Consider the following 14983-nt stretch of genomic DNA (forward strand, 5'->3'; position numbering starts at 1 on the left):
CTGCTCGCACGGATGGTGAATTTTTTATTCAACAAAAGCAACAAGTAGTTTGTTGTTTCTCACTAGAAGACATTTATTACGGAATATGTACTTCATACTTGCCAACCTTGAGACCTCTGATTCCGGGAGGTGGGGGGGTGGGGGCGTGGTTAAGAGGGGAGGAGTATATTGACAGCTATATACTGTGTATATTTATATATACATATATATATCTTCATCCTGAAAATATGCAAACAAAACTGTGTTTAGATAATTGATACTTCAAACTTGCATAAATAAATCTTAAGGAATATAACATAACTTGGCTTCTGAGAGCTTCAAAATGTAATGAATAAAATGCTAAAGTTGTTGATAAACAAGCAATTATAATAATTAAATATGCTCATTTTAAATTAATTATTATGATAATTTAAAATTAATTATTTCAAATATGTTTATTTTAATGTATAATTATATGGCTGGATGTAATAAGGAGTCAGAAAAAATACAAATAAAAATACAATTAATTTGGATGTTTTTAGCAAAATATAATAAAAATTTATTTTGTTTTTTGTTTTTTTTAATTAATAAATATATTTATTTTTAGGTAAGATAAACATAATAATACAATTGATCTGTAGTCTGGGTGATTTAGTTCTTGTCACCCTGTTGTCCTCCCGTCGGGAAAAAAGGCTGTCCTCACTCAGGTCCGCATGGAACTGGAGGGGGCGTGGCTTCCAGCTCCGGCTGAAAATCGGGAGATTTTCGGGAGAATATTTGTCCCGGGAGGTTTTCGGGAGAGGCGCTGAATTTCGGGAGTCTCCCGGAAAATTCGGGAGGGTTGGCAAGTATGATGTACTTCACTGTGCAACCTACTAATAAAAGTCTCAATCAATTAGACAAAAAGAGTTCATTGATGCGTGAGGAGAGGCACTTGATCCTTCATGTTAGTGAAAAGGACACAATGTCCAAGTCATGTGATCACAGCTTGGCTTTGGCCTGAAAGAAACTCATGACGGCGTTGAAGCACTCGTCCGACATCCAGCGCTCCATCAGACGCTCCACCTCGGCGTCGTTCACGGCGTGGAGGCGGTCCTTGTCCACCGAGCGAATCAGCTGTTTGGACAGCGCCAGAGACTGAAGGGGGGAGGGGGGGCACAGTTAGATGTTTGAGAGGATGTCACGCTAAGCAAACGCCTGCTGATGGTGTTTACGTTTGGAGGCAGCTTAGCATAGCTCCTCAGTCGCCTCCACACTTCTGACTGGAAGCTGCTGTCAGGAAACACCTCTGTGACCAGACCCAGCTCACACGCTTGCACCGCCGTTAGCTTCTTGTTGAACAGCAGCATCTCGCACGCCTACACACACTTTACATCATCAACATGTGTGTGGGTGTGTGTGTGTGTGTGTGTGTATGTATGTGTGTGTGTGTGCACATACCTTGCTGGCCCCCATGATGCGAGGGTACGTGTATGATGAGCAGCCTTCTGGACTCTGACCAAGTTGGCTAAAGGGAGTGTGGAAGGTCGCCTGGATAGAATATTACACTGTAACCTCAACAACAGGAAATATGTCATACTTGCCAACCTTGAGACCTCCAAATTCGGGAGATTTTGGGGGGTTTGAGGTGGGCGGGGTTAAGGGGGAGGAGTATATTTATAGCTAGAATTCACTGAAATTCAAGTATTTCTTATAAAATAAAATAAATACTTGACTTTCATTGAATTCTAGCTATATATATATGTGTATTTTATTATATATATATATATATATATATATATATATATATATATATATATATATATATATATATATATATATATATATAAATAAAATAAATACTTGAATTTCAGTGTTCATTTATTTACACATATACCGTATTTTCCGCACCATAAGGCGCCCTGGGTTAAAAGCCGCGCCTTCAATGAACGGCATATTTCAAAACTTTGTCCACCAATAAGCCGCCCCATGTTGTAAGCCGCATCTAACTGCGCTAAAGGAATGTCAAAAAAACAGTCAGATAGGTCAGTCAAACTTTAATAATATATTAAAAACCAGCGTTCTAACAACTCTGTTCACTCCCAAAATGTACGCAAATGTGCAATCACAAACATACGTATATCAACATGGACAGAGCTGCGTGAAAAAAGCCACCCGGCCTCTTCGCGTAAACTTAAACTTACCTTAACCACTCGCTCATCTTTTCTTCATCCATCCCTTCGAGTTAGCTTTTATGATGACGCCGGCTGGAAAGGTCTCTTTTGGCAAGGTCTTCCTTTTGAATATCACCATGGGTGGAAGTTAGCATGGCAAGCTAGAACCACAGTGAAGGATGACTTCTCATTCCCTGTGGTGCGAATATTCACCGTACGTGCTCCCGTTCCACAGTGCGGTTCACAGGAATATCAGTTGCTGTGAAATACGGTAGTAATCCGTGTGCGGATGGAGAGATTGCGTCTTTTCATGAACCGGATCCTTGTCGCTTAGTAGGAGCCATTTTGTGGTCTTTACAGATGTAAACAGGAAATGAAACGTACGGTGATATCCGCGCGTTTTTTCTTCTTCTTCCGGGGGCGGGTGGTTGCTTACAGTAGAAGAAGAAGCGCTTCCTGTTCTATGGGGGCGGGTGCTTACCTTGGCGGTTGCTTGCGTAGAAGAAGAAGCGCTTCCTGTTCTACCGGGAAAAAAGATGGCGGCTGTTTACCTAAGTTGCGAGATCGAAACTTTATGAAAATGAATCTTAATATTAATCCATATATAAAGCGCACCGGGTTAAAAGCCGCACTGTCAGCTTTTGAGTAAATTTGTGGTTTTTAGGTGCGGCTAATGGTGCGGAAAATACGGTACACACATAACACTCCTCTACTCATTGTTGTATTTGAAAGTGCAATGCTTTGCAGCCAGTAGCACAGCCTTTGAAGGAGCATAGGTATGGGCAGTGTAATATTCTGGGTTGGAGTCAATAACCAGGCGAGGTGATGAAGTTACGTCTCTTTACTTCATACTTCAGAACCGACTCCCACACTTGCCCATGACAAATGTGTGCTTTGTTTTAAAGATGTGATATTTGGATTTACACTATATGAAAACAATTTGAAAATGAATTTTACCTTAGCAACCTCATTATACTATTGGCTAAGTTTTACATTCATAAATACAAGTTTCTCAATACCCGACCTGTTTTTGGTGCCTTTAAAAAAGATTTAGAACTCTACGTTAAAACACTCTCTACCTCTAACCAAAAAGCTGTGAAAACGATGATGCTGTGCTCCAAATTTGGATTATTTACGGAACTTGTGTGAGCCTATGACTTTACACTTTGTTACATATATATATATAAATATATATATATTGCATTCTTCTTTAGTTGCTTGATTGAGTTTACAAACCCCCTGGTGCTGTTTTGTACTGTTCCTGTACTTGTTTTGATTTTTGATTTTTTTTTTTCATTGTACGTAAATGTTGAATGTTATAAATAAAGGTTTTGAAAAATATATATATATATATATATATATATATATATATAAAAGACTCCCACACTTGCAGTCAGGGTGCAATACAACGTAAACCGTTGGCCAACCAAAAAGTAACCACAGAACACTATACGGTATAGTGTTCTGTGGTTACTTTTTGGTTGGCCAAGCGGACGTGACGACAGGCTGTCCTCACGGACCTGGAGGGGGCGTGGCTTAAGTCCGGCTGGAAATCGGGAGAATGGTTGTCCCGGGAGATTTTCGGGAGAGGCACTGAAATTCGGGAGTCTCCCGGAAAATTCGGGAGGGTTGGCAAGTATGAAATATGTAAACAAATATTTATGTGTGTACTTACACACTCTGCGGCGTAGACCAGGTCAAACATCCCCAAAATGGTGACGGAGATTCCCACAGCTGGACCGTTGACCACAGCCACCAGCGGCTTGGGGAAGTCAATGTAAGCCTTCACGTACCTCCTGTACACAAGGGGGCGGCAGAGGGAAAACAAAGCCTTTAATCCCACCAGACACGTGATCAAAATGATCCGTCCATCCATTGATTGATTGATTGATTGATTGATTGATTGATGGTGGATCACCTGAGCAGCTCCCCGCCTGCTTTGGCCATCTGCTCCACACCTCCTTCTGGGATCTTGGTGAAGTTACTCAGGTCGTTTCCACTGCAGTAGAAGTCACCAGCACCTGCAAATATACAATTACACTACTGTGTGTGTGTACAATTACACTACTGTGTGTGTGTGTACAATTACACTACTGTGTGTGTGTGTGTGTACAATTACACTACTGTGTGTGTGTGTGTGTGTGTGTACAATTACACTACTGTGTGTGTACAATTACACTACTGTGTGTGTGTGTGTGTGCAATTACACTACTGTGTGTGTGTGTACAATTACACTACTGTGTGTGTACAATTACACCACTGTGTGTGTGTACAATTACACCACTGTGTGTGTGTGTGTACAATTACACTACTGTGTGTGTGTGTGTGTACAATTACACTACTGTGTGTGTGTACAATTACACCACAGTGTGTGTGTGTGTGTGTGTGTGTACAATTACACTACTGTGTGTGTGCGTGTACAATTACACTACTGTGTGTGTGTGTACAATTACACTACTGTGTGTGTGCGTGTACAATTACACTACTGTGTGTGTGTGTGTGTGTACAATTACACTACTGTGTGTGTGTGTGTGTACAATTACACTACTGTGTGTGTGTGTGTGTGTGTGTACAATTACACTACTGTGTGTGTACAATTACACTACTGTGTGTGTGTGTGTGTGCAATTACACTACTGTGTGTGTGTGTACAATTACACTACTGTGTGTGTACAATTACACCACTGTGTGTGTGTACAATTACACCACTGTGTGTGTATGTGTACAATTACACTACTGTGTGTGTGTGTGTGTACAATTACACTACTGTGTGTGTGTACAATTACACCACAGTGTGTGTGTGTGTGTGTGTGTACAATTACACTACTGTGTGTGTGCGTGTACAATTACACTACTGTGTGTGTGTGTGTGTGTGTACAATTACACTACTGTGTGTGTGCGTGTACAATTACACTACTGTGTGTGTGTGTGTGTGTACAATTACACTACTGTGTGTGTGCGTGTACAATTACACTACTGTGTGTGTGTGTACAATTACACTACTGCGTGTGCGTGTACAATTACACTACTGTGTGTGTGTGTACAATTACACTACTGCGTGTGTACAATTACACTACTGCGTGTGTGTGTGTACAATTACACTACTGCGTGTGTACAATTACACTACTGCGTGTGTACAATTACACAACTGCGTGTGTACAATTACACTACTGCATTTGTACAAATACACTACTGTGTGTGTGTGTACAAATACACTACTGCGTGTACAAATACATTACTGCGTGTGTACAATTACACTACCGTGTGTACAATTACACTACTGTGTGTACAAATACAATACTGTGTGTGTACAATTACACTACTGCTGAAGAGTAAAATAAAGACAAGAAAAAAGGAAATAAAGAGTGTGTACAAATACATGTTTTATGTATATTATGGGACAATAAAGAGTGTGTACAAATACATGTTTTTATGTATGTTATGAGACAATAAAGAGTGTACAAATACATATTTGTATGTATGTTATGAGACAATAAAGAGTGCGTACAAATATATATTTGTATGTATGTTATGAGACAATAAAGAGTGCGTACAAATATATATTTGTATGTATGTTATGAGACAATAAAGAGTGTGTACAAATACATATTTGTATATATGTTATGGGACAATAAGGAGTGTGTACAAATACATATTTATATGTATGTGATGGGACAATAAAGAGTGTGTACAAGTACATATTTGTATGTATGTTATGGGACAGTAAAGAGTATGTACAAATACATATTTGTATGTATTTTATGGGACAGTAAAAAGTGTGTATAAATACATATTTGTGTGTATGTTATGGGACAGTAAAGAGTGTATGAATACATATTTTTCTGCTGTTATGGGACAATAAAGAGTGGGTACAAATACATATTTATATGTATGTTATGGGACAATAAAAATAATGTGTACAAATACATATTTATATGTATGTTATGGGACAATAATGAGTGTGTACAAATACATATTTATATGTATGTTATGGGACAATAAAGAGTGTGTACAAATACATATTTGTATGTATATTATGGGACAATAAAGAGTGTACAAATACATATTTGTATGTATGTTATGGGACAATAATGAGTGTGTACAAATACATATTTATATGTATGTTATGGGACAATAAAGAGTGTGTACAAATACATATTTGTATGTATATTATGGGACAATAAAGAGTGTGTACAAATACATATTTGTATGTATGCTATGGGACAGTAAAGAGTGTGTACAAATACATATTTGTATGTATATTATGGGACAATAAAGAGTGTGTACAAATACATATTTATATGTACATTATGGGACAATAAAGAGTGTGTTATTTACCAGTGAAGACAGTGAGGACAACAGACGTGTCTTCAGCTGCTTGCTGCAGAGCATCAATGATCTCCTCATACATCTAAAACACACAACCAACTATTATTATTATTAATTTGACTTTTAGTATTCATATTTGCAGATTTTTTTTGTATCATTGATTGGACTTAAATAGTGGCAGACCTCAGTGGTGATGGCGTTTTTCTTGGCGGGTCTGTTGAGCTGGATGGTGGTGATGTTGTCCTGCGTGCTGACCAGTAAGGTCGTGTACGTGTTGCTGCTGGCGGCCGGCTGAGCCGACACTTCCTGGGCGGGGCTACCGCCTTCTTTTGCCAGCAGGGAGCCAATCAGGTTGCAGTACTGCTGCCGGGCCTCTTCCTGTCAATCGCATTTGTAGACGGTCAATTGGTATCAATCATCAGCATGGTGGCTTTTAAGAATAGACTAAGAGGAGAAGTATTGCGGAAAGAGATTATTCTAGATTGTACCTAATGTCATGACTGGTTTTATTGACTATCTTATTGATTGTGGGACAAGCAGTAGAAAATGGATGGATGGTACTTTTTCATCACTTATTGTTTGTCTTTGGTACACTAATGTGTATATTTTAGGCCATTGGTTCTTTGTTTTATTTTTGCAAAAATATATACATCTATATTTTTATATTGCTCTTTTTAGCTTTGGTATGAACATTATTATGTAAACTCGAAATTATTACTTTTTTTGGTTCTTTGTTGTTGCTATTTTTGTATTACAACATTTTATTATTTGATCATGTTGTACGGCATTGTAATCTTTTCTTTTGTGATTGTGTGATGTTTTTTGCCTGGACCCCAGGAAGAATAATCTCCACTGCAGTGTAGACTAATGGGGATCCTTAATAACCTAAACTAAACTCAGCCAGTCAGATATGTTTTTAGGGACCGAGTCCCTTTGGGATCGAGGACCCTATTGTATTTCTAGCGTTTTATTATTATACCACCGCCTCTTTGAGCTGTATGTAATTTGACCCCCTTAACATGCTTCAAAACTCACCAAATAGGACACACACATCAGGACTGAAAAACCAAACCCCAAAATTCAAAATTGCGCTCTAGCGCCCCCTAGGAAGAAAACACAGACAAAACTGCCTGTAACTCCCAGTAGGAATGTCGTAGAGACATGAAACAAAAACCTCTATGTAGGTCTCACTTAGACCTATATTTCATACACTGACAACCCCCAGCAAAAATCAACAGGAAGTTTGCAATTCCCCCTTCAAAACAAAAGTTGTGTAAAAACAGTCACCTTTTTTCAAACATTATCTCCTCTAGGTCTCACTTAGACCTATATTTCATACACTGACAACCCCCAGCAAAAATCAACAGGAAGTTTGCAATTCCCCCTTCAAAACAAAAGTTGTGTAAAAACAGTCACCTTTTTTCAAACATTATCTCCTCTAGGTCTCACTTAGACCTATATTTCATACACTGACAACCCCCAGCAAAAATCAACAGGAAGTTTGCAATTCCCCCTTCAAAACAAAAGTTGTGTAAAAACAGTCACCTTTTTTCAAACAGTATCTCCTCTAGGTCTCACTTAGACCTATATTTCATACACTGACAACCCCCAGCAAAAATCAACAGAAAGTTTGCAATTCCCCCTTCAAAACAAAACAAAAGTTGTGTAAAAATAGTCACCTTTTTTCAAACATTATCTCCTCTAGGTCTCACTTAGACCTATATTTCATACACTGACAACCCCCAGCAAAAATCAACAGGAAGTTTGCAATTCCCCCTTCAAAACAAAAGTTGTGTAAAAACACTCACCTTTTTTCAAACATTATCTCCTCTAGGTCTCACTTAGACCTATATTTCATACACTGACAATCCCCAGCAAAAATCAACAGAAAGTTTGCAATTCCCCCTTCAAAACAAAAGTTGTGTAAAAACAGTCACCTTTTTTCAAATATTATCTCCTCTAGGTCTCACTTAGACCTATATTTCATACACTGACAACCCCCAGCAAAAATCAACAGGAAGTTTGCAATTCCCCCTTCAAAACAAAAGTTGTGTAAAAACAGTCACCTTTTTTCAAACATTATCTCCTCTAGGTCTCACTTAGACCTATGTTTCATACACTGACAACCCCCAGCAAAAATCAACAGGAAGTTTGCAATTCCCCCTTCAAAACAAAAGTTGTGTAAAAACAGTCACCTTTTTTCAAACATTATCTCCTCTAGGTCTCACTTAGACATATATTTCATACACTGACAACCCCCAGCAAAAATCAACAGGAAGTTTGCAATTCCCCCTTCAAAACAAAAGTTGTGTAAAAACAGTCACCTTTTTTCAAACATTATCTCCTCTGAGCGCGTTTGTCGTGTCGGCTTCAAATTAGCACAGGAGAGAGATTGAACCCTTCTGATTAAAAGTTGAGTAAAGAGTTTTAATTACTGCTCCGGTTTGGATTTTATGAGCCCTCAAAGTCGGTCCCGTCCATCGCTGCTTGCAGCTTTAATTTATCTTTATGATTCTGTGCACCCTGGACGGACAGGAAGTGAAGCTACAAAATAAAAGCAGAGTTAACCTGTGTTATGGTGCCCAGAGATTTCCATGTGTCCCATTTGACTTTGTTGACAAAGTCCAGCATTCCGGGTTTAGGGCTGTCACATGGACCGTGTGTAGCCTGTCACATGACACACACACACATCTTGTTTATGTATATATACATTTATAGATATATTAGTGTTGTCCTCACCTGCTTGAATAGAGCATAGATCTTTAGTTTGACCTCATTCCCAGGATCGTTCTTCAACGTGGACATTTTGTTCTTGGCCTCCTCAAACTGCTCCACCGTCGCACCTGAACGCAACACGTCAACATGAGCGCTCCCGCTAAAGTGGGAGGAGCTAAAGGCCGCCACTCACCCATCATGGAAGACTTGTGGAATTTCAAGGCAGGAACGCGGGAGAAACGAAACCACCTGACGACAACACACGCAGGTCACTGGCTGACGGATGCGCAAAGTCCAAACTGAACTTATGTAACTTTTATCGGCCATATTTGTAGTCTTTCATGTGTGCAGTCTAAGCTGTTTGGTCATTTTGCTGTGAAGTTATTTGTTATAATGTTAAGAATTACTCACTGGTTATAATCATACCGACCGCTAATGCTAACAAACGCGCGTATTTAGCTAGAAGGTGATTGTTTTTTGTTTACCTTCGCACGAAGTGGGATATTTCCTACATCCTTACGTCTCTTGAACGCACCACGTTAGCAACGTCCTGTGTCTGTCTCGACTGAGTAATTGATACAAAATGTTGGAAGCAACCGTACGAATGAAAACTTACCGACTGGTTTGTGTGAAGCACCTTAGCGAAAATAATGCCATTTAAACACAAGGAGAGGACGCAGCAGAGCAGGAGGACGGAGGAAGGTTGACCGGCCGGAAAGTGTTGTTTGGCGGACAGAAGCACTTCCGGGTTATGTGAGTACCCGGAACTCCATCCATCCACCCATTTCCTACCGCTTGTCCCTTTTGGGGTCGCGGGGGGTGCTGGAGCCTATCTCAGCTGCATTCGTGCGCTTTTTTCTTGAATTACATTTATTTTTATTTAAAACATATTTATTAGTATATTATTTACCAGAATTGTGACAAATACACCATCTGTGCACGTAAAAACAAGCATTTTTTTAAACTGTATTTCGATTCACTAAACTTTGCCAGGAAATCTTGATGGATGTGTAATTCACTTAATACACCTGAATATGTATCTTTTTTTTTTTTTAAGTGAGTCAAATTTCTTAAAGTAAAACGTTGGGATCCTTACAAGTCAACAGATATTAACAAAGACGTCACTCCGCAGCCCACCGCTGCGATGGCCGAGTGGTTAAGGCGTTGGACTTGAAATCCAATGGGATCTTCCCGCGCAGGTTCGAACCCTGCTCGCAGCGTGTATTTTTTTTTTTACCATGAATTTAATAACGTGGACAGTCAGGACCCCGACTTAAACAAGTTGAAAAACGTATTCGGGTGTTATCATTTAGTGGTCAATTGTACGGAATATGTACTGAACTGTGCAATCTACTAATAAAAGTCTCAATCAATCATTCAATCAATAAGCTGACCTAAAGTGGAAATTCATTAAAAAAAAATTTTTTTAATCAGTATTTGTTTTTTTAACCTTTAAATAATTGATATTTTCTCAAACTAACAAGTAGACCCCGAAAGGGACAAGCGGTAGAAAACAGATGGATGGAATTAATAAGTTAATAAAAAAAATCTAAATATTTCTATTGTTTTGTAAAACCCAATTAGTTATGTTGTGTATTATCAATACTAACACACTGCTATTGTTTTATAGAAGTCTAAACATTATTTATACTGTTTTATAAAATCCTAATATTATCTCTAGGATTTTTTATAGTATCCAAATATTTCCATTTTGTTTTATAAATTCAAAGTATTATTTCTATTGTTTTATAAAATCAAAATATTATTTGTAGTGTTTTATAGAAGTCCAAACAATATTTATATTTTATTTTTTAAAAATCCAAATATTTCTCATAATTTTTCAAATACAAATATTTAATTTTGTTTTTTAAAATCTAAATACTTGTGTTTTTTTTTTAAATCCAAATATGATTTCTATTGTTTGTTTTATAAATTTTAAAAAACACATATTTATATTGTTTTATAGAAGTCCAAACTGTATTTCTATTTTATAAAATCCTAATATTATTTCTATGATTTTTTATATTTCTATTGTTTTATAGAAGTTTAAACCATATTTTTATTTTATAAAAAGCCTAATATTTCTATATTTTTTTATAATATCCAAATATTTCCATTTTGTTTTATACAATTCAAATATTTCTATTGTTTTATAGAAGTCCAAAAAATATATTTTATAAAATTAAAATATTATTTCTATTGTGTATTTCACTTAATCCAAATATTTCCTTTTTTTTTTCCTTCCATAAAATCCAAATATTTCTATAATTTTATAAAATCTCATTATTTTAAAGGTGTTTTATAAAATGGAAATAATTCCATTTTGTAAAATCCAAACATTTGTCATTTTATAAAATCCAATTAATATCATTTCTATTATGTTTTTATAAAGTGGAAATATTCTCATTTTGCTTTACAAAATCCAAATATTTCTAATGTGTTTCACAGAATCCAAATATTTCAATGTTTTATCAAATCTAAATAGTATTTTTGTTTTATATAATCCAAACTATTATTTCTATTTAGTTTTAGGTAGGTAGGTCTTTATTGTCATTGCACAAGTACAACACAAGTTTGTTTTAACCCCATCAGGAAATGACCTTTTCACTTTGAATTAACCCTAAAAAGAGGCCATTTTTGGTCCGCTTTAGCCTTCTTACCCTCACTTGCTGCGCCCATTTTGCTTCCTGCTGGACTGAAGCGTATTCTTGCCACTCCTCTTTCAGCAAACGTTCGACTTCATGTCCCAGAATGCACTGCGTTACGTCAAAAATCCACTGGCTTTGAATGGAAGGCTCCGCCCACCTGCTGATGACATCACTTGGAGCGCAGGCCTGACACGTGCACTTTCCATTCAAACACGCTCACGGCGAGAATGTGCGGACGCATCAGGATGGCGGAAAGCGCAGAGTCGGCACGGCCTCGCTTTTGTTGTTTTTGTCCTCCTCTCCCGTATAAATTGAGGTGTCCAACTTTTTCCCGGTTACTGTGCGTGCGCTCGTGCTTGGACGACATCCAGTGGACAACATGTCGCAGTATTCCGGAAAGGTGAGTCCCACCCACTCCCTCCCCCCCCCCTCCCTCCTTCAGTCCATCACAATCACTGACTCTGCGCTCCCAGATCACCTTCTTCGAGGGGAAGTGCTTCACGGGCAGGAAGCTGGAGGTCAGAGGTGACTGCGACAACTTCCAGGACCGTGGCTTCATGAACAGGTGAGGGCTGAGAAAGAAGCGCGTGGTTTGGTGCTGACATGTCCGGTCTCGGGTCAGGGTCAACTCCATCCGCGTGGAGAGCGGCGCCTGGATCTGCTTCGACCATCCCGACTTCAAGGGCCAGCAGTACATCCTGGAACACGGCGAGTACCCCGAGTTCCAGAGGTGGAACTCCCACAACGACCACATGGGCTCCTGCAAGCCCGTCCGCATGGTAACGGCCCAAACGGCCCCGGGGTCACGCGACATGAACCGCGTGCGGCGGGTTCTCAGGCGGTTCTTTTGTGTTCCTGCAGCACGGAGAACATTATCGCATCGAGATCTTTGAGGGCTGCAACTTCTCCGGCCAGAGCGTGGACATCTGTGACGATTGTCCCTTCCTGCAGAGCCGCGGCCTGTCCAAGAACTGCATCAACTCCGTCAAGGTGTACGGAGACGGCGCGTGAGTACACACACACACACACTCACACACACACACTCACACACACTCTTGCATTTGTTACCTTCTTGTGACATCCGAAAAATGCCTACCTCTTTAGAAACGCCCTTTCTAGATATATAAAGATTTGTATTTACAACATTAATAATATATACATACTATGTCTTTAATGTGTTGTGTTGTGTTGTGTCACGTCACTGACTTGTCACAAAGTGCGTTAGTTTAAACTTCTGGCATTTGGGGGCCAAAACGGCCCCAAAGTAAAGTTGTTGTTGTTTGGAGTAGAGGAAAGTTTTGGGTTAGGAGATTTCTTTTTTTTTTTTTTTTTTTTACTTTTAATACATATAAAGTTCAGTAACAAATAAGGCTGAGTTACAAATAAGGGTCTGTATTTTTTTTTTTTTTTAAAAAAGGTTCATTTACAAAAATGTTTCTTCACAAATAAGATTCAGTCAGAAAAATGATCAGTTACAAAAACAGTTTAGTTACAAAAAAAAGGTTCAGTTACCAAAAAGATTCAGTCACAAATAAGGTTCAGTTACAAAAATATTCCGGTACAAAAAGGTTCAGTTACAAAAAAAATGAGTTGGAATTTTACAAGAAAAAAGGTCACAATTTCACAAGAAAGACTTGGAATTTTGGCAGTGTTATAATAAAAGTCGACATTTTACTCAGCGCAAGTCAAAATTTTGCAAGAAAAATGTGCAACGTTATGATAAAAGTTGGAATTATAGAATAGAATAGAATAGAAAGTACTTTATTGATCCCTGGGGGAAATTCAGCACCACAGTTCGCTCACAAAAGACAGTAATATTAAATAATATAATATATTTATATAATATAAATATATTTTACATATATTCTTACATATATTTACTCTCGCTGGCCTTTGGCCTGAGCTGAGTCCCCCCCCACCCCTTCGCTTTAGTTTTATTTTTTCAATTTGTCGCACTTTTATTATTATTTTTATTTAGCAAATTTTAACTTTTTATTCGACCCCTTTTACCATATTGCTTTTGCTCTATTTTGTTCAGCTCATTCATTGTTTATGTTCTTTGTTTTTTGTTTTTGTTGCTCTGCTTTTTTTTAACCTGTAAAGCACTTTGGTTCAATTTAAAAGTTGTCGTAAACGTGCTCTATAAATAAAGTTGACTCGACTTACTCAACGACAGTCGCAATTTAATAAGAAAAGCTTAAAATGTTGCCAATTTTATGAAAAGAGTCGAAATTTGACTCGACAAAAGTCAGTTTTATGAGAAACCTTTCAAATGTTGGCAATATTATAATAATAATCGGAATTTTACTCAAAAAATGTCACTGTTTTACAAGAACAAAAAAATTGGCAATATTGTGATAAGTCAGAATTTTATATGACAAATGTTGCAATAGAAAGTGATAATTTTACGAGAAAATATTGCAATATTACAGAAACAGAAAGAATATGAGAAATTGTTCCCAATTTTATAAGAAAAAAGTCAACACATTGTGAGAAAAAGACTGCTTTTAGTGAATTTATTTTTAGTATTTTTTTGGTTTGTAATTGGTTTTTAATCTTCATTATTTACTTTTAAGTTATTACAGTATGTCTCTATATACATTTTTAATTAATTTTGGCCAAAGGGGGCACATTTCAAATTTTTACACACACTTGTTATTTCATATGTTGACCAGAGGGGGAGCACTTTTAAAAGCGACACAGTCAATTTGAAAAATCCCTCCTTATTGGGACCACCCACATTTTGATAGATTTCACCAGCAGGGGTGCAAATGAGACATTCTCTATTAAATGCAATGTTATTGGGACCATGATTTATGTCCTAACTTGTTCACACCTCCTCATATGGAAGCTACTTTTCCTTGTTGATGTCTCAAGAAGGGTAGAAATACAACACACACACACACACACACACACACAGTCACGTGATTGTCGTCCTGTGTGCAGCTGGGTGATGTACGAGGAGCCCAACTTCCGAGGCCGCATGTACGTGGTGGAGCGGGGCCAGTACACCAGTCACAACGAGTGGCAGGCCCAGAACCCAAACATCCAGTCCATCCGCCGAGTGGTCAACTACTTCTAGACGCAGACAACAACCATTAAACTTTTTCTTTTCAATTCCAAACACTTCCTGCGTGCTTTTCTGTCAATCCTCAGCCAT

General features: G+C 38.1%; 2 protein-coding genes and 1 non-coding gene across 5 annotated transcripts; 2 read left to right on the forward strand and 1 right to left on the reverse strand.

The window, feature by feature from the left end:
• Positions 1-11: 11 nt before the first annotated feature.
• eci2 (enoyl-CoA delta isomerase 2) lies at positions 12-12168 on the reverse strand. Of its 3 annotated transcripts, none has more exons than XM_061965051.2 (11): positions 11836-12168; positions 9369-9424; positions 9200-9303; positions 9029-9127; positions 6644-6838; positions 6470-6542; positions 4051-4153; positions 3808-3928; positions 1420-1509; positions 1194-1337; positions 12-1116 (listed from the first exon to the last, which is right to left on the reverse strand). In XM_061965051.2, the coding sequence occupies exons 2-11, from the start codon at positions 9373-9375 to the stop codon at positions 961-963; spliced, it is 1092 nt and encodes a 363-aa protein (XP_061821035.1). In that variant the 5' UTR covers positions 9376-9424; positions 11836-12168; the 3' UTR covers positions 12-960. The 3 variants fall into 3 exon arrangements, with proteins under 3 accessions (XP_061821035.1, XP_061821034.1, XP_061821036.1); XM_061965050.1 differs by lacking the exon at positions 11836-12168 and adding an exon at positions 9792-9937; XM_061965052.1 differs by lacking the exons at positions 9029-9127; positions 11836-12168 and adding an exon at positions 9792-9937.
• On the forward strand, positions 10314-10395 carry trnas-uga (transfer RNA serine (anticodon UGA)). The gene has a single exon. It is a non-coding gene; the product is annotated as a tRNA-Ser (tRNA).
• crygn2 (crystallin, gamma N2) lies at positions 12135-14947 on the forward strand. The gene is made up of 5 exons (XM_061965053.2): positions 12135-12223; positions 12297-12388; positions 12446-12602; positions 12685-12830; positions 14770-14947. The coding sequence occupies exons 1-5, from the start codon at positions 12203-12205 to the stop codon at positions 14903-14905; spliced, it is 552 nt and encodes a 183-aa protein (XP_061821037.1). The 5' UTR covers positions 12135-12202; the 3' UTR covers positions 14906-14947.
• The last annotated feature ends 36 nt before the right edge of the window (positions 14948-14983 follow it).

This window comes from Nerophis lumbriciformis, linkage group LG07, assembly GCF_033978685.3.
Source record: "Nerophis lumbriciformis linkage group LG07, RoL_Nlum_v2.1, whole genome shotgun sequence".
NCBI classification, from domain to species: domain Eukaryota; kingdom Metazoa; phylum Chordata; class Actinopteri; order Syngnathiformes; family Syngnathidae; genus Nerophis; species Nerophis lumbriciformis.